A 24,205-nucleotide genomic window follows, 5' to 3' on the forward strand; every position below is an offset into this window, starting at 1 on the left:
ATGCATCCCACATCTATTTTAGTTTTTTGCCCCACCAAGATTCTGAGTGGCGCAGTGGTCTAAGGCACTGCATCGCAGTGCTAGCTGTGCCACTAGAGATCCTGGTTCGAGTCCAGGCTCTGTCGCAGCCGGCCGTGACCGGGAGACCCATGGGCGGAGCACAATTGGTCCAGCGTCGTCCAAGGTAGGGGAGGGTTTGGCCGGCAGGGATGTGGGTTTGTTTCCCACGGGGGGCCCGTATGAATAAAAAAACAAAACATGTATTCATTCACTAACTGTATGTCGCTCTGGATAAGAGCGTCTGCTAAATGACTAAAATGTAAAAAGATTGACATGCTAAAATTGCCACTGATCAGGAGTGATGAAATATGAGCAACCATAGCCCTACAATATACAGAAGTTCCTTCTGGAAAAATAAAGTTATTCTGTTCTGTAAATATGTTTTATCTAGTAGCCTGCACCACATTCACTTTGGTGCACATTTACAGTTGGGCTTGTTCAATTACTATATTGTATGTTTAGGCCCATGATTTATTTTATTTTATTGTATCAATCAATACCCAATCGAAATGTTAATTAGATAGCCTACGTATGACGTAAGCTCGTCGACAGGTTGAATGTTTAGGTCTCAAATCAAATCCAATTTCATTTGTCACATGCACCGAATACAACAGGTGTAGTAGACCTTACCATGAAACGCTAACTTACATGCCCTTAACCAACAATGCAGTTTTAAGAAAATAGAGTTAAGAAAATATTTACTAAATAAACTAAAGTAAAAAAGTAACACAATAAAATAACGAGGCTATCTATATACAGGGGGTACCGGTACCGAGTCAATGTGGGGGTACAGGTTAGTCGAGGTAATTTGTGTATGTAGGTAACGTTAGGGGTAAAGTGACTACGCGTAGATAATAAACAGCAAGTAGCAGTGTAAAAAAATAGAAAATAGAAGAAAAATTTTTTTAAAAAAGAGGGGAGGGGGTCAATGCAAACAGTCCGGGTAGCCATTTGATTAATTGTTCAGCAGTTTTATGGCTTGGGTGTAGAAGCTGTAACGTTAGCGTCGACTAGCAGTGAGCTGTCTGAGCGCTACCGAACAAAAGCCTGAAGACAAGCTAATTTGTAGCGGCAATCGGTATTTTAACACGAAACAATTGATTATCAAGTTGTAGGTAATTATATCTTCCAGTTAACGTTATGTTGGCGTGTGTCTGTCGACCTTGCCTAACGTTAGTCCCGAATATTTGTTGTTATGCCTGCGTGAGTGGAAGACTCAGATTACGATTGTTGTTTTCGGTTTGTCTTTTTTCAGATTTCCAATGTGTCAACCACCTAAAAACAACTTCGATAGTAACTAAACCATTTCATTGACATGATCCGACACGTTTGCATATTTGTTGTGAATATTTTCAACTCATAATTGGGTTAACTTGCGCAAAAATAATAACCGCAACGTGTCTCGCGAAGGTCATCGGATGCATATGGGGTAACGTTGTAATTTTGACATTTCTTGCTAAACGGAATGGTTGTTTTTCAAGGTTTGTGTTATGAAACGCAGTGTTCTTTTACAGGAAGTAGTGTACTTTTCTCCTAACACAAGGCAAAGATCCAAGTCCTACAGCGCCATCCTATGGTCGTGTATTTGTAATCTCTGTTCAAAATTAGTTCCTAATATTATTCAGAAATATGCATTACCATCGAGGAAAATGTTATCCTATATTTCACAAATCATTTATTGCGCTTACATGAGTCATTTGGCAAGCAAACACAATGGCTGTTTGGGCATCAAAGGAACCAAGCATCATTAAAGTGGGCAGGTTCCTTTGTTCTCTGTTGCTTTATGATAGCAGGCCTACTCAACATTTGGCTTGTAGGCCTGTCATCTCCCCATTGGCATCGTTCGCAGGGGCAGGCCACAGGTACAGCTCTCACACCTAATGTAGTGAGGAAGTATTCATGAAGCACTTTCAGTATAAGTCATTGGAAGGCAATAAGGGGATTGTTTACTCTGAAATGTACAAAATATGACGTGGATGATGATGTTTTGTTAAAGTTTTTATTTGTTAAAAGTGGTTGCAATGCAACAAACTCTTTGAATTCGTTTGTGCACAACCTGTTTCTGTTCTTCAGAAAAAGGCTCAGAAGTTCCCCTTCTCTCTCTCGCCAGTCAAGATGGGAGGAGCTGTGAGCGCTGGGGAGGATAATGACGAGTTGATTGACAACCTGAAGGAGGCGCACTACATCCATTCGGACCTGGTGGAGCGGGCCTTCAGGGCCATCGACCGGGCCGACTACTATCTGGAGGACTACCGTGACAGCGCCTACAAGGACCTGGCCTGGAGGCACGGCAACATCCACCTATCAGCCCCCTGTATCTACTCTGAGGTGATGGAGGCCCTGGACCTTCACCCTGGCCTGTCCTTCCTCAACCTGGGCAGTGGGACCGGGTACCTCAGCACCATGGCGGGCCTCATACTGGGTGTGTTACAGTAGCAGACGGTACAACCTCTCTGGGCCTTGTTGGGTCTGGAAACAGGGGGAAATCAGTAGGACAACTGATTGGAAACGTTTATTGAAATGCATTGTGGGTGTTTGTTCTGTTGTAATCCTGGTTTCAGGTCCATTTGGTGTGAACCACGGGGTGGAGTTATATACTGATGTGATTGAGTATGCCTACCAGAAGCTAGACTACTTCATCAAAAGCAGCGAAAGCTTTGACAAGTGAGACACTTTACCTCCGATTGCCTTTCCAGTCTACGGCAGCCTTGAAGTTCTCTCTGTCAGTAGACATCGGTGGCTAGTTGAATATCAGGTTGCAGTTTGCATGTGTAGCCTGTATGTAGATTGTTTTTGTCTTTTTGTTTATGTTGTATTTGTGTTTTTTAGGTTTGAGTTCTGCGAGCCTTCCTTTGTGGCGGGGAACTGCCTGGAGATCCCCCCTGAGAGCAGGCAGTATGACAGGGTGTACTGTGGGGCGGGGGTGCAGAGAGACCATGAAGAATTCATGAAGAACCTGCTGAAGGTGGGGGGTATCCTGGTACTGCCCCTAGAGGAGAAGGTGTGTGTGTACACTCACACTAACTAGGCTTCCATCCAACCTTTTTATGCGAGTAAAGTACGCATAAATAAAATGTCATGACAGGCCAGATGGAAACAGCAAATTTGTCGGAAAACTTTCCAAATGTCAACGAAATATACACAGTCAATTCAAATAATCAACTCATCATCAAGCTTTGATTATTTCAATCAACTGTGTAGTGCTAGGGCAAAAAACCACAATGTGCACCCAGGGGAGGGCCCCAGGACCGTGTTTGGGAAACCCTGCCCTGATGTACCCTCTTCTTCTGCTCTTTCTAGCTGACCAAGATCAGGCGTACAGGCCAGAGCAGCTGGGAGACTAAAAAGATAATCGCCGTGTCCTTCGCTCCACTGGCACTGCCCCAACACAACACCAATGGCGAACCCAAGGCAGTCCCACTACGTGAGTGCCTTGTCAGTTTTGGATCATACATGGAAGTCACAAGTTGAGTGACAACACTATAGAACAACCAGAACTAGTCATCACCATCCAAAGCATTCTCACGTTATCCGTTTTCTAATCATTCTGTCTCCTTTCTGATCTCTTTGGTGACCCACGGAGCAGCCATGTTTGAGGTGCGGACGCTGCAGGAGCTGGCTCGTATAGCCATCCGCCACACCCTGAGAGTGACCACGGACAGCAGGGAGGGTCACCCACGGGGCCGGGGCTCTTTTGGAGGAGGCAGGGGCCTGGCGGTCAGTGGGCTCCACAAGTACGGCCCACGTTTTAAACGCCGGCGCGTTCACCGCCGCCACTGCACCTCTGTAGTACTGGCTAACAAGCACGTGGTGAGCAGTGCCCTCCCTACCCCCGCTCCCCTGGACAACAACAATAACCACAGGGGGGGGGAGGAGGCGCAGCGAAGTGCAGCCCGGGGGGCGGGAGAGGAGGAGGAGGAGGAGGAGGAAGCAGAAAAGGAGTCAGTGGAGCTACTCCGGGCAGAGCCACCTATAAACATCCTGAGAGAGAGGATTCTCTGTCTGCCCCTCCCGGAGCCTCTGAAGATGTACCTGCTGTACTGTCGGGAGAAATGACATCTCCACAGATAGAGCACACAGCAGAAACCAACAACCCCTGACTGAGTCTCTGCTACTGACTGGGTCTCTGCTACTGACTGGTTACTGACTGGGTCTCTGCTACTGACTGGGTCTCTGCTACTGACTGGGTCTCTGTTACTGACTGGTTACTGACTGGGTCTCTGTTACTGACTGGGTCTCTGCTACTGACTGGGTCTCTGTTACTGACTGGTTACTGACTGGGTCTCTGCTACTGACTGGGTCTCTGTTACTGACTGGTTACTGACTGGGTCTCTGTTACTGACTGGGTCTCTGCTACTGACTGGGTCTCTGTTACTGACTGGGTCTCTGTTACTGACTGGTTACTGACTGGGTCTCTGTTACTGACTGGGTCTCTGCTACTGACTGGGTCTCTGTTACTGACTGGGTCTCTGTTACTGACTGGGTCTCTGTTACTGACTGGGTCTCTGCTACTGACTGGGTCTCTGTTACTGACTGGGTCTCTGTTACTGACTGGTTACTGACTGGGTCTCTGTTACTGACTGGTTACTGACTGAGTCTCTGTTACTGACTGAGTCTCTGTTACTGACTGGGTCTCTGTTACTGACTGGGTCTCTTACTGACTGGTTACTGACTGGGTCTCTGTTACTGACTGAGTCTCTTACTGACTGGTTACTGACTGGGTCTCTGTTACTGACTGGTTACTGACTGAGTTTCTGTTACTGACTGGGTCTCTGCTACTGACTGGGTCTCTGTTACTGACTGGGTCTCTGTTACTGACTGGTTACTGACTGGGTCTCTGTTACTGACTGGTTACTGACTGGGTCTCTGTTACTGACTGGGTCTCTGTTACTGACTGGTTACTGACTGGGTCTCTGTTACTGACTGGGTCTCTGTTACTGACTGGTTACTGACTGGGTCTCTGTTACTGACTGGGTCTCTGTTACTGACTGGTTACTGACTGGGTCTCTGTTACTGACTGGGTCTCTGTTACTGACTGGGTCTCTGTTACTGACTGGGTCTCTGTTACTGACTGGTTACTGACTGGGTCTCTGTTACTGACTGGTTACTGACTGGGTCTCTGTTACTGACTGGGTCTCTGTTACTGACTGGGTCTCTGTTACTGACTGGGTCTCTGTTACTGACTGGGTCTCTGTTACTGACTGGGTCTCTGTTACTGACTGGGTCTCTGTTACTGACTGGGTCTCTGTTACTGACTGGTTACTGACTGGGTCTCTGTTACTGACTGAGTCTCTTACTGGCTGGTTACTGACTGGTTACTGACTGGGTCTCTGTTACTGACTGAGTCTCTTACTGACTGGTTACTGACTGGGTCTCTTACTGACTGGGTCTCTTACTGACTGGGTCTCTTACTGACTGGTTACTGACTGGGTCTCTTACTGACTGGGTCTCTGTTACTGACTGGGTCTCTGTTACTGACTGGGTCTCTGTTATTGACTGGGTCTCTGTCACTGTGTGGTGTGGAGCTGGTAGAGGTGCCTGTTGAAGAGAGGTGGCTGAGTGGAGCTGGTAGAGGTGCCTGTTGAAGAGAGGTGGCTGAGTGGAGCTGGTAGAGGTGCCTGTTGAAGAGAGGTGGAGCTGGTAGAGATGCCTGTTGACGAGAGGGGGTGTGGAGCTGGTAGAGATGCCTGTTGACGAGAGGGGGTGTGGTGTGACTGATGACCCATGATGCCTGTGGTTTAGAGACACACCTAAAGTGATGTTATTGGTTGACTCTATTTTGTTAGCAGACTGGCAGTGGATACTAGGTGTGTTTTGAGTCAACTTTCTTGACAATAACTGCAGGAGACACTATGATGCCATGATCAAATCCAGCAGACGTTTCAGTTTGAACATGAGAATCAGACTAGGGTTGGCCATGCTTCTTCCATTGTTATGATGGGAGTCTGCTCATTTCCAAATTCAAAAGCTCTTCCTACTAGAGCTCATTCTCTTATTTTAAATGATTTACTTTTCCTCTAAAGATTTTCCAAGCACATCGGGGGTTGGGTTCAGTACCATTTTAATTCAGTAAATTTGATTCATAGGTAGATTTAAAAAATGCCCACCTTTTGCTATGCCGTTTTTCTTCTCCCAGGAGTTGAATTTCATTACCCTCTGAATTAATTGAATGAAGGTGAAATTCTCTCCAACCCTGACATGTACATTTATCCAAAGCTGGTCTTTCGGTTTACTTCATAATCAATAGTGAAAGAAAAAGTAAGTTTGCAGAGGATCATGTTTTTTTTCTTCTACATCATACCTATATATACAGAGGTATGTAGATACCCCTTCAAATTTGTGGATTCAGCCATTTCAGCCACAGCCGTTGCTGACAGGTGTATAACGTTTGAGCGCACCGCCATGCAATCTCCATAGACAAACATTGGCAGTAGAATGGCCTTACTGAAGAGCTCAGTGACATTGAACGTGTCACCGTCATAGGATGCCACCTTTCCAACAAGTCAGTTCGTCAAGTTTCTGCCCTGCCACAGCTGCCCCGATCAACTGTAAGTGCTGTTATTGTGAAGTGGAAACGTCTATGAGCAACAATGGCTCAGCCGCGAAGTGGTAGGCCACACAAGCTCACAGAACGGGACTGCTGAAGCGCATAAAGCGTAAAAAATTGTCTTCGGTTGCAACACTCAACCGAGTTACAACACTCACTACCGAGTTAAACTGCCTCTGGAAGGAACGTCAGCACAATAACTGTTCGTCGGGAGCTTCATGAAATGGTTTTCCATGGCCGAGCAGCCACACACAAGCCTAAGATCACCATGTGCAATGCCAAGCGTCGGCTGGAGTGGTGTAAAGCTTGCCACCATTGGACTCTGGAGCAGTGGAAACGTGTCTCTGTAGTGATTAATCACACTTCACCATCTGGCAGTCTGACGGACAAATCTGGGTTTGGCGGATGCCAGGAGAACGCTACCTGCATGAATGCATAGTTCCAACTGTAACGTTTGGTGGAGGTGGAATAATGGTCTGGGGCTGTTTTTCATTGTTCGGGCTAGGCCCCTTAGTTCCAGTGAAGGGAAATCTAAAACACTACAGTATACAATGACATTCTAGACGATTTTGTGGCAGCAGTTTGGGGAAAGCCCTTTCCTGTTTCAGCATGACAATACCCCTGTGCATAAAGCAAGGTCCATACAGATATGGTTTGTCGAGATTGGTGTGGAAGAACTTGACTGACCTGCACAGAGGCCTGATCTCAAGCCCATCGAACACCTTGGGTATGAATTGGAACGCCGACTGCGAGCCAGGCCTAATCACCCAACATCAGTGCCCGACCTCACTAATGCTCTTGTGGCTGATTGGAAGCAAGTCCCCGCAGCAATGTTCCAACATCTAGTGGAAGCCGTTATAGCAGCAAAGGGGGGACCACCTCCATATTAATGCCCATGATTTTTGGAATGAGATGTTTGACGAGCAGGTGTCCACATACTTCTGGTCATTGTAGTGTGTGTGTCACACCACTGCTATAAGCCTGGAATTACATAAGACAGGAAATGTATGTAGCTACTATGTGTGCTGTTTTCCAAAACAGCAGAGAAAAAAGAAACCTTTAATTACTGATTGATGCCATTTTGTTGATGTGTTAAGGTTTACTTATCTTTTCGCTTGTTGAGTTATTATACACTGTGTGGTGGTCATCTGCATATATATATATATATATATACTGCTCAAAAAAATTAAGGGAACACTTAAACAACACAATGTAACTCCAAGTCAATCACACTTCTGTGAAATCAAACTGTCCACTTAGGAAGCAACACTGATTGACAATACATTTTACATGCTGTTGTGCAAATGGAATAGACAACAGGTGGAAATTATAGGCAATTAGCAAGACACCCCCAATAAAGGACTGGTTTTGCAGGTGGTGACCACAGACCACTTCTCAGTTCCTATGCTTCCTGGCTGATGTTTTGGTCACTTTTGAATGCTGGCGGTGCTTTCACTCTAGTGGTAGCATGAGACGGAGTCTACAACTCACACAAGTGCTCAGGTAGTGCAGCTCATCCAGGATGGCACATCAATGCGAGATGTGGCAAGAAGGTTTGCTGTGTCTGTCAGCGTAGTGTCCAGAGCATGGAGGCGCTACCAGGAGACAGGCCAGTACATCAGGAGACGTGGAGGAGGCCGTAGGAGGGCAACAACCCAGCAGCAGGACTGCTACCTCCGCCTTTGTGCAAGGAGGAGCAGGAGGAGCACTGCCAGAGCCCTGCAAAATGACCTCCAGCAGGCCACAAATGTGCATGTGTCTGCTCAAACGGTCAGAAACAGACTCCATGAGGGTGGTATGAGGGCCCGACGTCCACAGGTGGGGGTTGTGCTTACAGCCCAACACCGTGCAGGACGTTTGGCATTTGCCAGAGAACACCAAGATTGGCAAATTCGCCACTGGCGCCCTGAGCACATGTGACAGAGTCTGGAGATGCCGTGGAGAACGTTCTGCTGCCTGCAACATCCTCCAGCATGACCGGTTTGGCGGTGGGTCAGTCATGGTGTGGGGTGGCATTTCTTTGGGGGGCCGCACAGCCCTCCATGTGCTCGCCAGAGGTAGCCTGACTGCCATTAGGTACCGAGATGAGATCCTCAGACCCCTTGTGAGACCATATGCTGGTGCGGTTGGCCCTGGGTTCCTCCTAATGCAAGACAATGCTAGACCTCATGTGGCTGGAGTGTGTCAGCAGTTCCTGCAAGAGGAAGGCATTGATGCTATGGACTGGCCCGCCCGTTCCCCAGACCTGAATCCAATTGAGCACATATGGGACATCATGTCTCGCTCCATCCACCAACGCCACGTTGCACCACAGACTGTCCAGGAGTTGGCGGATGATTTAGTCCAGGTCTGGGAGGAGATCCCTCAGGAGACCATCCGCCACCTCATCAGGAGCATGCCCAGGCGTTGTAGGGAGTTCATACAGGCACGTGGAGGCCACACACACTACTGAGCCTCATTTTGACTTGTTTTAAGGACATTACATCAAAGTTAGATCAGCCTGTAGTGTGGTTTTCCACTTTAATTTTGAGGGTGACTCCAAATCCAGACCTCCATGGGTTGATAAATTTGATTTCCATTGATAATTTGTGTGTGATTTTGTTGTCAGCACATTCAACTATGTAAACAAAAAAGTATTTAATAAGATTATTTCATTCATTCAGATCTAGGATGTGTTATTTTAGTGTTCCCTTTATTTTTTTGAGCAGTGTATATTCTTTAGCTCATATTTACTACAGATATTCCTTAGTTACAGACTCAATGTTAACCATTTGCCTCGATTCAACATTCAGATAAGTTCCAAAACTGTCACTCAAGTGCCACACCTACAGTATGTCGCATGAAATTTTCATTTTAGTCAAAACTATTCTGATTTGTCCTTTTAATATAACATTTGGAAATCAATGAGACGGCATTAATCGATCAAAATCTTTTTACTGACTTGTTTTGTTCATCTGACTGTAATAGCACACGTTTGTGATAGTTTCCATTTCAATATTGTGGTAGAATACGAGCGATAACGACCTTAAGTCTTTCTATGTCTGTTTTTATACTGAGCTGTAGAACCATTCCTTTGGCTTCTTTGAATATTGCTTAAGTTACGTCAAATGTATGTGTTGTGCTTTTGCACGGTGTTTAAGGATGTTTTGGAATTTGAGCTGTACTTTTGACTGCTGTTAATAAAATCCATTTATGCAAAAGTTATGAGAATCAATAGCATATGATCATACTATTTATAGCACTTTAGTTATTTAACACCACCACTCATTTAAAATGAAAATATAACAATGTGTAATTAGAATCTTTATTAAAAAGACAAATTAAACAGTTAAGAGAGGACTTCTGCGTTGCCAGTTACACCGATTGTATCAGCATAATCTTCATTTGGCAAACAATATCAGCTTCATCTTGGTCAAACGTCTTATACATGTATACATGGAGTTTGGATACGGTGACATGACAATGGGATAAAATCTAGGGATTTTCATTTTAGATACCAAAAATTCTATGGATTGGTGAGAATTCTCTAAAATCATGCTGAATTAATGTTAGCTTTATATGATCAGATAAGTATTTTAAAATCAGGAGCCAACCATTGTATAAAGATGACCATCTCATGGCAAATGCATACGAGTCCCAACACACACAGAATGAGTGAACATCACATTTTAGGATAGAACGCATCCTTCCCATAGAGAACATTGTGCAACAGTTGATCCAACCTTAAAATATCATCGAAAAAAGAAGTTAACCTAAGGATTAAGTAACTAAAGCCATTTGAAATGCACCTACCGGGTCAGATTTTTTTTAATATTTTTTTTACGTTTGACCCAAGTTAAACAATTTAAAGGCAATGCTACCAAATACTAATTGAGTGTATGTAAACGGCTGACCCACTGGGAATGTGATGAAAGAACATGTAAAAAAAAATACAAAAAATAAAGTGCACAAACTTTAAAATTATACAAATCCAAAAATAGTCTTTCAAATAAAAAAAATGGTATCTACATTTGTTTATAAAAATGAACAGAGGTGATAAGTTAGACCTTTTTCAGTATTCAAACCCCATATACTTTTTTTTTTTACACAACTGCAAGACTATCTATGGACATACCTGCAGTACAACCCTGCCGTAGCAGAGCAGGAGTGGGGACAGTGCTCAGAGAGATGCAGGTTTAAAACAGTGAATTAAGACTGCGTATTTATCCAAAACATACAAGGAAAGCTACCTTCATTTTTTCAGACCAAGTCCATTTCATTTTGATTGAGGCCTCTGACATAGTAGGTAGAACGTTTAAAGGTATAACAAATCAGTTGATTCCAAGGAACACTCGTTAAAGATGGGGCAACGATACACCTCCCTGCCTCTCCTTTAGCCAGCCGCTGTAGGCCTGTAGGAGAATCTAAGGCACCTTAGGACCCTGATAGATTTGGCTTGTGTTGACCTCTAGTTCCCCACTTCCATATCATCATACAGTTGAAGTCGGAAGTTTACATACACTTCAATTGGAGTCATTAAAACTCGTTTTTTCAACCACTCCACAAATTTCTTGTTAACAAACTATACTTTTGGCAAGTCGGTTAGGACATCTACTTTGTGCATGACACAAGTAATTTTTCCAACAATTGTTTACAGACCGATTATTTCACTTATAATTCACTATATCACAATTCCAGTGGGTCAGAAGTGGGACTGTGCCTTTAAACAGCTTGGAAAATTCCAGAAAATGATGTCATGGCTTTAGAAGCTTCTGGTAGGCTAATTGACATCATTTGAGTCAATTGGAGGTGTACCTGTGGATGTATTTCAAGGCCTACCTTCAAACTCAGTGCCTCTTTGCTTGACATCATGGGAAAATCAAAAGAAATCAGCCAAGACCTCAGAAAAAAAGTTGTAGACCTCCACAAGTCTGGTTCATCCTTTGGAGCAATTTCCAAACGCCTGAAGGTACCATGTTCATCTGTACAAACAATAGTGCGCAAGTATAAACACTATGAGACCACGCAGCCGTCATACTGCTCAGGAAGGAGACGCGTTCTGTCTCCTAGAGATGAACGTACTTTGGTATGAAAAGTGCAAATCAATCTCAGAACAACAGCAAAGGACCTTGTGAAGATGCTGGAGGAAACAGGTACAAAAGTATCTATATCCACAGTAAAACGACTCCTATATCGACATAACCTGAAAGGCTGCTCATCAAGGAAGAAGCTACTGCTCCAAAACCGCCATAAAAAGCCAGACTACGGTTTGCAACTGCACATGGGGACAAATATCGTACTTTTTGGAGAAATGTCCTCTGGTCTGATGAAACAAAAATAGAACTGTTTGGCCATAATGACCATCGTTATGTTTGGAGGAAAAAGGGGGACCTTGCAAGCCGAAGAACACCATCCCAACCGTGAAGCACGGGGGTGGCAGCATCATGCTGTGGGGGTGCTTTGATGCAGGAGAGACTGGTGTACTTCACAAAATAGATGGCATCATGAGGAAGGAAAATTATGTGGATATATTGAAGCAACATCTCAAAGTTGTGGCAAAATGGCTTAAGGACAACAAAGTCAAGGTATTGAAGTGGCCATCACAAAGCCCTGACCTCAATCCTATAGAACATTTGTGGGCAGAACTGAAAAAGCGTGTGCGAGCAAGGAGGCCTACAAACCTGAGTCAGTTACACCAGCTCTGTCAGGAGGAATGGGCCAAAATTCACCCAACTTATTGTGGGAAGCTTGTGGAAGGCTACCCAAAAAGTTTGACCCAAGTTAAACAATTTAAAAGGCAATGCTACCAAATACTAATTGAGTGTATGTAAACGTCTGACCCACTGGGAATGTGATGAAATAAATAAAAGCTGAAATAAATAATTCTCTGTACTATTATTCTGACATTTCACATTCGTAAAATAAAGTGGTGATCCTAACTGACCTAAGACAGGGAATTTTTACTAGGATTAAATGTCAGGAATTGTGAAAAACTGAGTTTAAATGTGTTTGGCTAAGGTGTATATAAACTTCCGACTTCAACTGTATGTGCTCCAGGAAGAACAGCATGTAGTGATTCCAGCAGTGACATGACAGACGTGTTGGAGTGTGCTTCACCCTCCAGCCTATACAGTTAGTTCATCATGCAGTACAAACACAAAAACACTCCCCACTTACTTAGGACAGACACTTAAAGCTCAACTCTGTACAGACAGACCGACCTCCTGCATAACAGATTGTAAACTTAAAAGTAGGGACATTGAGAACAGACGCACAGCACAAAGACACGCTTACAAAACACACACACACACACACAGCATGTCATTGACATGTACAGCAAAGCATTTAGATCCAGGTGTAATCTGCCCTTTCAGATGCCAGCCCACATGTTCACATCTCCTCCCATCACACACTGCAGACCTGGGAGGGGCCCAGGAGGACACGTGCATTGTAGAGAACTAGAGCTCGAAAAAGGATTCGTCTAGACGAGACCATCCTTATCGGTTTACATTGAGAACATGTGTGGGACACATAAGACTTAGGCCAGACTTAAGGGAAGGTAGTATTCAACTGCTAGTCTCTGGAACATCGTGCACAGATGGCATAGTATTGTACTGCAGTAACCATTTGGGTTGGTAAGGTAGTTACAAATCTCTTCAAAAAAGCAAAAAAGATAAGAGCTATGGTCTCAGGTAAAATAAAAGCAGCTTGGAATCAGAGTCTTGAGTCTCCTTCACTTTCCACAAATCAGTCTGCAAGACTCAGTAGAAAAACAAAACCAAAAGCAGTCTGTTCAATTTTGGGTCCAGAAACAGGAAAGGTGTGGAGTTATCACTTGGGCACCAGCCCACGGGATTGTGGGTATAAAGGATGTCCTGGGCTGGAGGGTCTGTATGGAGAGGTGGGGGTGTGAGAGGTAGAGGTGCCAGTCTTCTTACCGGTTTTAGGTCGGCTGGTTGGAGGAGAAGAGGATAAAGTTGTTATTTATTTATTTATTTTTTGTGGGGGGGGGGGGGGGGGGGGGGGGGGACATCGATGTGGAAAAATCATTGGATGGCTTCTAAATTTGCTTATGATTATTGCTTTATAAACCCTGTGATATCGAGTAGACCCGTGACACTAAACAGGCAGAAACCCTCCCTATTGAAAATAACGGGGAACAAAACCCAGAATGGCGCTGGAGGGAATAGTGGTCGTTTTACAGGCTCCTGACCAATTGTGCTATTTTGTGTATTTCTTTGCACCGATCTTAACTTTTTCTGTACATAAAGTTTCCGCCATCGTTTCCTATGACAGAAAATAGCTTCTGGAGATCAGAACAGCGGTCACTAACCTCCATTTGGACGACGACTTCTACTTCAATGAGTCGGAGGTGAAAGACTTTGATTGTCGCGGACCAGGCCCAAATCCCCGACACTCAAAAGGAGGAGACGGCGCTATCGAGGCCAGTGTGCACAACACCTGACGAGACTACGTCGGAGAGCGGATAAAGTGCCTCTACCCTCACTTCACTGGATGAGCGCCGTTCAAGACTATCTTATCAACGGGACCTGAACAACTGTAATATCCTGTTTCTCCGAGTTGTGGCTGAACAAGGACAATATAACATCTTGGCAGGAGAGAATGGTGACGTCGGGGAAGATCTCTATTTGTTAACAGAAACACGATCTCTAATATTTAGAAAGTCTGGCGGTTCTACTCGCCTGAGTTACAATACCTCATGACAAGCTGTAGACTAGTGCTGCATGGGTTGACTCAACCTGCAGTCAACGTGGTTAAATCCGCAGGGCGGATTGGTTTAGAGTCATGAAATATTGTGTGGATGAAGGGCGGGTGGGTGGCGGCGGGTTGAATACAAAGAAAAAACAATACATTGAATTCCATGATTGTATAATTCATATCTATAAGCTACATTGAAGTTTTTATTTCATTATTTTAGGTTCTGGTATTAGTGCGTAAACCTAAGCTTTAGGGCCTAACTGTACGCGTAAATAGCCTTCACGCCAATCGCCAAATGCTTTCAGATACGGACAGACAACGTGAACTTCAATCCATGGAGGCAAAAAGGACAATGTCGGAGTTTAATTCAATAAGAGAAAAACTGTGAAAAGGAGAGTTGAAAATAAAGAGAAGGTGCGGTTATGGTTTATTATCTATCCTGTTGCCTAGTCACTTTATTCCTAGTTATATGTACACTACATTAACAAAAGTATGTGGACACCCGCTCATCGAACATCTAATTCCAAAACCATTAATATGGAGTTGCTGCGGGGACTTGCTTCCATTCAGCCACAAGAGCATTAGTGAGGTCGGGCACTGATGTTGGGCGATTAGGCCTGGCTCGCAGTCGGCGTTCCAATTCATCCCAAAGGTGTTCGATGGGGTTGAGGTCAGCACTCTGTGCAGGCCAGTCTAGTTCTTCCAAACCGATCTCGACAAATAATTTCTGTATGGACCTCACTTTGTGCACGGGGGCATTGTCATGCTGAAACAGGAAAGGGCCACAACGATGGAAGCACAGAATCATCTAGAATGTAATTGTATGCTGTAGCGTTCAGATTTCCCTTCACTGGAACTAAGGGTCCTAGCCCGAACCATGAAGAACAGCCCCAGACCATTATTCCTCCTCCACCAAACTTTACAGTTGGCACTAAGCAGTGGGGCAGGTAGCGTTCTCCTGGCATCCGCCAAACCCGGATTAGTCCGTCGGACTGCCAGATGGTGAAGCGTGATTCATCACTCCAGAGAGCACGTTTCCACTGCTCCAGAGTCCAATGGCGGCGAGCTTTACACCACTCCAGCCGACGCTTGGCATTGCGCAAGGTGATCTTAGGCTTGTGTGCGGCTGCTCGGCCATGGAAACCCATTTCATAAAGCTCCCGACGAACAGTTCTTGTGCTGACGTTGCTTCCAGAGGCAGTTTGGAACTCGGTAGTGAGTGTTGGAACTCGGTAGTGAGTGTTGGAACCGAAGACAATTTTTATGCGTTATGCTCTTCAGCGGTCCCGTTCTGAGAGCTTGTGTGACCCACCACTTCACGGCTGAGCCGTTGTTGCTCCTAGACGTTTCCACTTCACAATAACAGCACTTGCAGTTGACCGTGGCAGCTCTAGCAGGACAAAAATTTGACAAATTGACTTGTTGGAAAGGTGGCATCCTATGACAATGACACGTTGAAAGTCACTGAGCTCTTCAGTAAGACCATTCTACTGCCAATGTTTGTCTATGGAGATTGCATGGCTGTGTACTCAATTTTATACACCTGTCAGCAACGGGTGTGGCTGAAATATCAGAATCCACTCATTTGAAGGGGTGTCCACATACTTGTGTATTTCGTGTACATATCTACCTCTATCTTGTACATCGACTCGGTACTGGTACCCCGTGTATATAGCCAAGCGATCATTACTCATTGTATATTTATTCCTTGTGTTATTATTTTTCTACTATTTCCCTTATTTTTTTTGCATTGTTGGAAAGTCTACAATTGTTGTTTACGAAGCGTGTGATAAATAAAAATTGATTTGATTATTTGTACTGAATGGGACAGAGCCTTACCCAGACTTTGGTTTCTTGACTGCCCCAGTGCTGGTGGGCCCGAGGCCGCTGTGGAATCCGGAGGCATCCACCTGGATCTCATCCTCTTCCCGCAGTGCATCCTCCAACGCTGCTGCTACCGTGGGTGCTAAGACCGGCTCCTCATACTCCTTAGTGGTCCGAGCGGGCAGGTCCATCCCCAGCATCAGGATATTCTCAGCCTGGGGAGACAGACCGAGAGAGAGACAGACCGAGAGAGAGAGAGAGACAGACAGACCGAGAGAGAGAGAGAGAGAGACAGACCGAGAGAGAGAGAGAGAGAGAGAGAGACTGAGAGAGAGAGACCGAGAGAGAGAGAGAGAGACCGAGAGAGAGAGAGAGAGAGAGAGACAGAGAGAGAGAGAGACAGACCGAGAGAGAGAGAGAGAGAGAGAGACAGACCGAGAGAGAGAGAGAGACAGACCGAGAGAGAGAGAGACAGACCGAGAGAGAGAGAGAGAGAGACAGAGAGAGAGAGAGAGACAGACCGAGAGAGAGAGAGAGAGAGACAGACCGAGAGAGAGAGAGAGAGAGACAGACCGAGAGAGAGAGAGAGAGAGAGAGAGAGAGGAGGAGGGTCAGATGTCAGGAAACTGCTACCACTCAGAGGACAAGGCCTGAGTCACATTCACCAGACACAGGGAGGGACAGAGAGCAGAGGAGAAAGGACAGAGAGGATAAAGAAGATACCTTGTATCTGACGTCAGCCCTCATCACCATGGACGTGCGGGCGTGCTGGCTCAGGGGTCTTCTGTAGCCCACCGCTGACACTGGCCTGGTCATCATCTGCTGGTCACTGAGAGAGTTATCAAAAGACAGCCATACAATTTGTTATGAGGGTTATCAAATGGCATACAATTTGTATGTGTTCCCTCCTACACGAGGGATTTGCCAAACACTTAGGTCAAACCCTGTGCATGTATGCATTATTGCAGCGTGTTCGTATGCGTATTTGACCATGTGTATGTCTAAACGTCTGTCTACTGCATCATTCATGTGCACATACTCCTCTATGCGTGTGATGGGACGCATCTTCCAGTTGTCGTCCTCCTCCTCGATGAACGCCCTGTTCACGATCTTATTCTTCTCCTCCATGGGGATGAAGTTCTCAATGACGAGATGCCTGGCAGACAGAATAACAATGATGAGATGCCTGGCAGACAGAATAACAATGACGAGATGCCTGGCAGACAGAATAACAATGATGAGATGCCTGGCAGACAGAATAACAATGACGAGATGCCTGGCAGACAGAATAACAATGACGAGATGCCTGGCAGACAGAATAACAATGATGAGATGCCTGGCAGACAGAATAACAATGATGAGATGCCTGGCAGACAGAATAACAATGATGAGATGCCTGGCAGACAGAATAACAATGATGAGATGCCTGGCAGACAGAATAACAATGATGAGATGCCTGGCAGACAGAATAACAATGATGAGATGCCTGGCAGACAGAATAACAATGACGAGATGCCTGGCAGACGCAGACAGAATAACAATGATGAGATGCCTGGCAGACAGAATAACAATGATGAGATGCCTGGCAGACAGAATAACAATGATGAGATGCCTGGCAGACAGAATAACAATGATGAGATGCCTGGCAGACAGAATAACAATGATGAGATGCCTGGCAGACAGAATAACAATGACGAGATGCCTGGCAGACAGAATAACAATGACGAGATGCCTGGCAGACAGAATAACAATGATGAGATGCCTGGCAGACAGAATAACAATGATGAGATGCCTGGCAGACAGAATAACAATGATGAGATGCCTGGCAGACAGAATAACAATGACGAGATGCCTGGCAGACAGAATAACAATGATGAGATGCCTGGCAGACAGAATAACAATGACGAGATGCCTGGCAGACAGAATAACAATGATGAGATGCCTGGCAGACAGAATAACAATGATGAGATGCCTGGCAGACAGAATAACAATGATGAGATGCCTGGCAGACAGAATAACAATGATGAGATGCCTGGCAGACAGAATAACAATGATGAGATGCCTGGCAGACAGAATAACAATGACGAGATGCCTGGCAGACAGAATAACAATGACGAGATGCCTGGCAGACAGAATAACAATGACGAGATGCCTGGCAGACAGAATAACAATGACGAGATGCCTGGCAGACAGAATAACAATGATGAGATGCCTGGCAGACAGAATAACAATGACGAGATGCCTGGCAGACAGAATAACAATGATGAGATGCCTGGCAGACAGAATAACAATGATGAGATGCCTGGCAGACAGAATAACAATGATGAGATGCCTGGCAGACAGAATAACAATGACGAGATGCCTGGCAGACAGAATAACAATGATGAGATGCCTGGCAGACAGAATAACAATGATGAGATGCCTGGCAGACAGAATAACAATGATGAGATGCCTGGCAGACATTTACGTCATTTAGCAGATGCTCTTATCCAGAGTGACTTACAAATTGGTGCATTCAACTTATGATAGCCAGTTTTTTTTTTTTTTGTTTTTTTTTTTATGGGGGGGTGGGGGAGGGGGTAGAAGGATTACTTTTACTTTACTTTTTTGTCATTTAGCAGACGCTCTTATCCAGAGCGACTTACAGTTTTTTGTTTTTTTCATACCCCCCGTGGGAATCGAACCCACAACCCTGGCGTTGCAAACGCCATGCTCTACCAACTGAGCTACATCCCTGCCGGCCATTCCCTCCCCTACCCTAGACGACGCTGGGCCAATTGTGCGCCGCCCCATGGGTCTCCCGGTCGCGGCCGGCTACGACAGAGCCTGGAGCCTTTATACTATTCCAGACAGAATAACAATGACGAGATGCCTGGCAGACAGAATAACAAGGTCAGATCTGCTGTGCTGCTGACAAGGGGATGTCTTAACGGCCTGAGGATACCATCATTGATAATAGGAGGATGCCTAGGCAGTCATGGGGGATGAGGGAACCACAGTACAATACCTAATCTAGACCAACTCTATGTTTCTTCCTGATATTCAAGGCCAAATCCAGGTCAAAGCTAAAATCAATCATGTTTATTCCAGCAATGTGCTCTTTGTCAGAGGGCAACAACCAAAATAGACTACATTGACATTTTTTTTTTTTTATAGCGTCTGAGGCTGGTGGCCTGGCGGACTCCATACTTGAGTTTGAGATCCCTGGTCAACTCGTTCTGGGTCTGCTCCAGCTCCTGTCTGTCCTTGATGTGCAACTCCTGGACCTCATGGATCTCATTTTTCACTGCCTGCAGCTTGGCAAACAGCTGAGGGGAGGAAAACAGATGGACAAGAGGAGACAAAACATCATGCTGTTTGTTTCAGTGTAACAAACTAAATGTACCAAGCGCCAAAGAACACTGAACACATTGTGACATGCACAATCTCCTTTGAACTCTAATGTAAAATGACAACGTAAAGGATAGCGGTCTACTGAATCATGTGCACTCTTTTGCTACAGTTCCTGATCTCCTACCTTTTTCAGCTTCTTGGTCTTGATGTCCACTTCCTGCTGTAGAGAGCTGTATGTTTCCTTCAACTCCAGGGTCTCCTCGTCACGATTCTCCACCTGCTGTTGCATCTCCCTCTCTCTGCGTTTCTGCACACACACACACACACACACACAGCCTCTCAGTAAGAAGGGCAAGGCTATGTAATCCCACAAAGTACACTACTCACATAAATCGTTTAACTCTTCCCATCAGATGGCAAATCAATACTATTAGATTGTCTAGTGTTCAATTCTCTCCATCAATAAAGTCCATACATACATACATACATATTACCTGTTCAGCAATTTCCTGTCGTTTCTGCTCGAGGATCCTTTGTTGCTCATTGGTGTGGTCCACAATGTTCTTCCCCCCCACCAGAAGCTTACTCTCCATCGTCTGGGAGAGGACACAATCAAGAGGTTTGAGAGAAACACACATATAGAATGAAAAAGAGAACGTTGGGGTGAAAAGGACAAGAATGTAATCTCCTCACCTTGACTTTGGCAGTCAGCATCTCGCCTGCTTCCTGCTCCCTTTTGAGGGCGTCCATCTTCCTCGCCTTCTCTTTTAGCAGCCTCTGTTTCTCTTCCGCCACTAGACTGTGATCCTCCATGATAGCCTTCCTCTCCCTCTCCAACTTCTCCTGCTGTTCACGCCAATAATCCGCACCCACTTTATCAGATGGTTCTACACCATCATCGTCATCCTCCTCCTCCGTCTCTCCATCCTCCGTGTCCTCTTCTAGCTCTTCCCCAGCTTCTCCAACCCTCCTCCTCCTCCTCTTTTTCCCTGAGCGTTTCTCTAACTGCTCTTTGAGCCGGGCAATCTCTTCCTGGAACTCCCTGAGCAGAGCATCTTTGGGGTCCTCGTTGACGCGGGGCTTGTTCTTGATGTTCTTGGCCCGGTTTGAGTAGCGTAATGTGGTCAGTGTCTCCTCCACGTTGTAAGAAGCTGGTCCGATGTTAGCCACCATGACTGTGCGGGCATTGCCCCCCAGGGAGTCCTGCAGCAGGCGGGTGAGCTTGGAGTCGCGGTAGGGGATGTGGGTGCTCCTGCCGTCCACCAGGGCAGAGATGACATTCCCCAAGGCTGACAGGGACAGGTTGATCTTGGTGGCTTCCTTCAGGCGCTCTCCCTGGGCTCCTGTCTTGGTCTGCCTCTCACTACCAGCCAGGTCCACCAGGTTCAGTTTGCCCACTCGAATGTGGTTCTCTCCGTCGACGCCCATCTCGCTGCACTCAATGGTAATGACGAAAATGGCATGTGACCGGGAACTGTGCTCATTCATATTGGTGGAGCCCACCGAGCGGTTCTGGTTCCCCACGTTCATGACGTGCTCTATTTCTCGTACACTCTTAGTGACGAAGGAGGAGAGGTCCTTGACGTATACACCTGTGTCTGGCCTCTCTTTCAGCTCCAGACGGCAGGACTGGTCCTTGGACAGCAGGTCCCTGATCTCCTCTTGGTAGATCTCCAGGTAAGAGGCCCTCACCAGGTACTGCTGGTTCTGGGAGCGGGAGATGTGTGTGAAGATGTGCTCAAAGGAATTGGGGATTACACCCCTTCTCTCTGGGTCACTGTGCACCCCCTCCATAGTGTAGGTCTTTCCTGTACCTGTCTGGCCGTACGCAAATATGGTCCCATTGAAACCAAGCAAGACAGAGTCCACCAGAGGCCTGAAGGTTTCATCATAGAGATCCACCTGTTTGGAGTTCCAGTCGTACACAGAGTCAAATGTAAAGACCTTGGGGTGTTGGTGGGCTGCAGCGCCCCGGGGGTTTCTCACGGCCACCTGGCCAAGCTCCACATCCACCTCCACCACCCTCTCAAAGTTGGCTGCACGCTCCTTCTCATTCATGGGCCGACAGCGGACCACCACCTTCACCGACTCTCTGGTCTTAGACATTGTGAGAGTTCTCAGACAAACTGGCCTTGTCCCCTGGCTTGTGTTTCTTTCCTTCAAGTAATGTAAAAGTCAGAGTTTACAATATCAGAGATGCCAGCATCAGAACCTGTAAAAATAGAAGAAAAAAAACGTATATGATTATGTTCAAATAGCTATTGCCAACACGATTAGTTCATGTTTTCTTTTGTGATTATGAAGACCTTTGTGCAATGTGCATCAAACTAGCTTCCTGGCTACAGTGTTTTCAGCCAGATAGCTAGCAGCTACACTACATGGCCAAAAGTATGTGGGCACCTGCTTGTCGAACATCTAATTCCAAAATCATGGGTATTAATATGGAGTTGGTCCCCCCTTTGCTGCTATAACAGCCTCCACTCTTCTGGGAAGGCTTTCCACTAGATGTTGGAACATTGCTGCGGGGACTTGCTTCCATTCAGCCACAAGAGCATTAGTTAGGTCGGGCACCGAACAACAAACCTTTTCTGTATGGACCTCGCTTTGTGGACCGAGGCATTGTCATGCTGAAACAGGAAAGGGCCTTCTCCAAACTGTTGCCACAAAGTTGGAAGCACAGTATTGTATAGAATGTAATTGTATGCTGTAGCGTTAAAATTTCCCTTCACTGGAACTAAAGGGCATAGCCCGAAACATGAAAAACAGCCCCAGACCATTATTCCTCCTCCACCAAAGTTTACAGTTGGAACTATGCAGTCGGGCAGGTAGCGTTCTCCTGGCATCCGCCAAACCCAGATCTGACTAGCAGGTCTTGTGCTGACGTTGCTTCCAGAGGCAGTTTGGAACTCGGTACTGAGTGTTGCAACTGAGGACAGAATTTGTTTTGCTTGTGTGTGGCCTACCACTTCGTGGCTGAGCCTTTATCGCTCCTAAACGTTTCCACTTCACAATAACAGCGCTGACAGTTGACCAGGCAGTTCTAGCAGGGCAGAATTTTGATGAATTTACTTCGTCCTATGATGGTGCACGTTGAAAGTCACTGAGCTCTTCAGTACTGGCCATTCTACTGCCAATGTTTGTCTATTGAGATTGCACGGCTGTGTGCTTGATGTTATACACCTGCCAGCAACGGGTGTGGCTGAAATAGCCGAATCCACTAATTTGAAGGGATGTCCACATACTTTTGGCCATGTAGCGTAGTTAGCAAGCTAACAAGACAACACAGCTGGCCAGCGACGTTTAGCTAGCTAGCAGCTTGAGTTCAGTTACACTGCTAGCCAGCTGGTTAATAAAACTAACTAGCTAACTAGGCAAGAGCACAACATAGAATTAGGTTAGCCAAGCTAGCTAATGTATTAGTTTGCTAAATAATTTCGCTAGCAAAACCTTGAAAATGCATGACTTATTAACACACAAAAAAAAACACGTTAGCTTGGCAAGTTAGCTAGATATCAGTCAGTGCTCCCTAGTGATAGCGTCGGAATAGATCAACTGATGGCATTTCCAGTTCTAGCTAGCTAACGTTAGTTGATTGATGCTAACATACTAGCTAGCCAGTTCGTCGCTGTGAACCGGCAAAATAATCCATTGTCAAGGCTTTTCGGTTTGCTCATTCTAGCAATTATAGCAACAAGAAGATATCTAGCTAGCGAATTAGCGAACATGTTCACATCACCCGGCAACAGATTAGAAAATGTGATTTTTCTAGCCAGCTCGTTTACAAAGAATCGGGACAGCACCCCAACAGCCTCGATCGGACGGCCTAGCAACGGCAAAAACACATCCATTCTCAGAAAGGGCAGGAGACAAGCCAGTGCATTTTGATGATGGGAGGCATCTCCTTATGCAGTTTACGAGAACAAGCACACAATTAAGCTGATACTCATTTTGACATTGTTAACTAGCTACAATGCAAAATCCATGACAACATTAACATTGTCCGCTAGTTACCAGTCAATCCAGTGCTTCCACCCAGTCAGCCATTAGAGCCGCGGTCCCTGAATCCCAGAAAACTGTCCCGGATGGAACGGAGAGGTGCTGGCTATGGGTTTTAACGTCGTAGCCAATCAAATCAAACTGTATTTGTCACATGCGCCGAATACGACAGGTGTAGCTCTTACCGCGAAATGCTTACTTACAAGCCCTTAACCAACAATGCAGTTCAAGAAAGAGTTAAGAAAATATTTACCAAATAAACTAAAGTTAAAAGATTATAAAAAGTAACACAATAAAATAACAATAACGAAGCTATATACAGGGGGTACCGGGTCAATGTGCGGGGGTACAGGTTAGTTAAGGTCATTTGTACATGTAGGTAGGTAGGGGTAAAGTGACTATACATAGATAATAGACAGCGGGTAGCAGCAGTGTAAAAACAAATGGAGGAGGGGGGGTCAATGTGAATAGTCCGGGTGGCCATTTGATTAATTGTTCAGCAGTCTTCTGGCTTGGGGGTAGAAGCTGTTAAGGAGCCTTTTGGTCCTAGACTTGGCGCTCCGGGTACCGCTTGCCGTGCGGTAGCAGAGAGAACAGTCTATGGCTTGGGTGGCTGGTGTCACTACCTTCTGTAGCGCATTACGGTCAGATGCCGAGCAGGTGTCTTTGTCCTGTTATGTAGCAGCTAAAGAACCCTCCTCATAATAAATAGGAGCAAACGTCTCTTACAAAATTGTGTCAATATAA

General features: G+C 45.7%; 2 protein-coding genes across 4 annotated transcripts; one reads left to right on the plus strand and one right to left on the minus strand.

Annotated features, from left to right (window-relative positions):
• Positions 1 to 1,037: 1,037 nt before the first annotated feature.
• On the plus strand, positions 1,038 to 4,854 carry LOC311149687 (protein-L-isoaspartate O-methyltransferase domain-containing protein 2-like). 3 transcript variants are annotated; one of them, XM_084186892.1, is made up of 6 exons: positions 1,038 to 1,175; positions 2,134 to 2,482; positions 2,622 to 2,724; positions 2,890 to 3,061; positions 3,361 to 3,484; positions 3,647 to 4,854. In XM_084186892.1, the coding sequence occupies exons 2-6, from the start codon at positions 2,176 to 2,178 to the stop codon at positions 4,114 to 4,116; spliced, it is 1,176 nt and encodes a 391-aa protein (XP_084043018.1). In that variant the 5' UTR covers positions 1,038 to 1,175; positions 2,134 to 2,175; the 3' UTR covers positions 4,117 to 4,854. The 3 variants fall into 3 exon arrangements, with proteins under 3 accessions (XP_084043018.1, XP_084043019.1, XP_084043020.1); XM_084186893.1 differs by having other exon boundaries at positions 2,171 to 2,482; XM_084186894.1 differs by having other exon boundaries at positions 1,038 to 1,138.
• Positions 4,855 to 9,904: 5,050 nt separating this feature from the next.
• LOC311149832 (kinesin-like protein KIF3B) lies at positions 9,905 to 23,521 on the minus strand. Its single transcript, XM_084187065.1, has 9 exons — positions 23,474 to 23,521; positions 20,156 to 21,674; positions 19,957 to 20,058; positions 19,647 to 19,769; positions 19,319 to 19,437; positions 17,169 to 17,285; positions 16,853 to 16,958; positions 16,145 to 16,344; positions 9,905 to 13,538 (listed from the first exon to the last, which is right to left on the minus strand). The coding sequence occupies exons 2-9, from the start codon at positions 21,566 to 21,568 to the stop codon at positions 13,418 to 13,420; spliced, it is 2,301 nt and encodes a 766-aa protein (XP_084043191.1). The 5' UTR covers positions 21,569 to 21,674; positions 23,474 to 23,521; the 3' UTR covers positions 9,905 to 13,417.
• Positions 23,522 to 24,205: the final 684 nt, after the last annotated feature.

Source organism: Coregonus lavaretus (genome assembly GCF_964263955.1).
Source record: "Coregonus lavaretus genome assembly, chromosome: 22".
Taxonomy (NCBI): domain Eukaryota; kingdom Metazoa; phylum Chordata; class Actinopteri; order Salmoniformes; family Salmonidae; genus Coregonus; species Coregonus lavaretus.

Coding starts and splice junctions, on each gene's coding strand:
- LOC311149832 (XM_084187065.1), bottom strand. CDS start 21,568: ATGTCTAAGACCAGAGAGTCGGTGAAGGTGGTGGTCCGCTGTCGGCCC. Junction 20,059..20,155: donor TGCTGACTGCCAAAGTCAAG/GTGAGGAGATTA, acceptor GTCCTCTCCCAG/ACGATGGAGAGTAAGCTTCT. Junction 19,770..19,956: donor GACAGGAAATTGCTGAACAG/GTAATATGTATG, acceptor GTGTGTGTGCAG/AAACGCAGAGAGAGGGAGAT.
- LOC311149687 (XM_084186892.1), top strand. CDS start 2,176: ATGGGAGGAGCTGTGAGCGCTGGGGAGGATAATGACGAGTTGATTGAC. Junction 3,062..3,360: donor TACTGCCCCTAGAGGAGAAG/GTGTGTGTGTAC, acceptor TGCTCTTTCTAG/CTGACCAAGATCAGGCGTAC. Junction 3,485..3,646: donor ACCCAAGGCAGTCCCACTAC/GTGAGTGCCTTG, acceptor CCCACGGAGCAG/CCATGTTTGAGGTGCGGACG.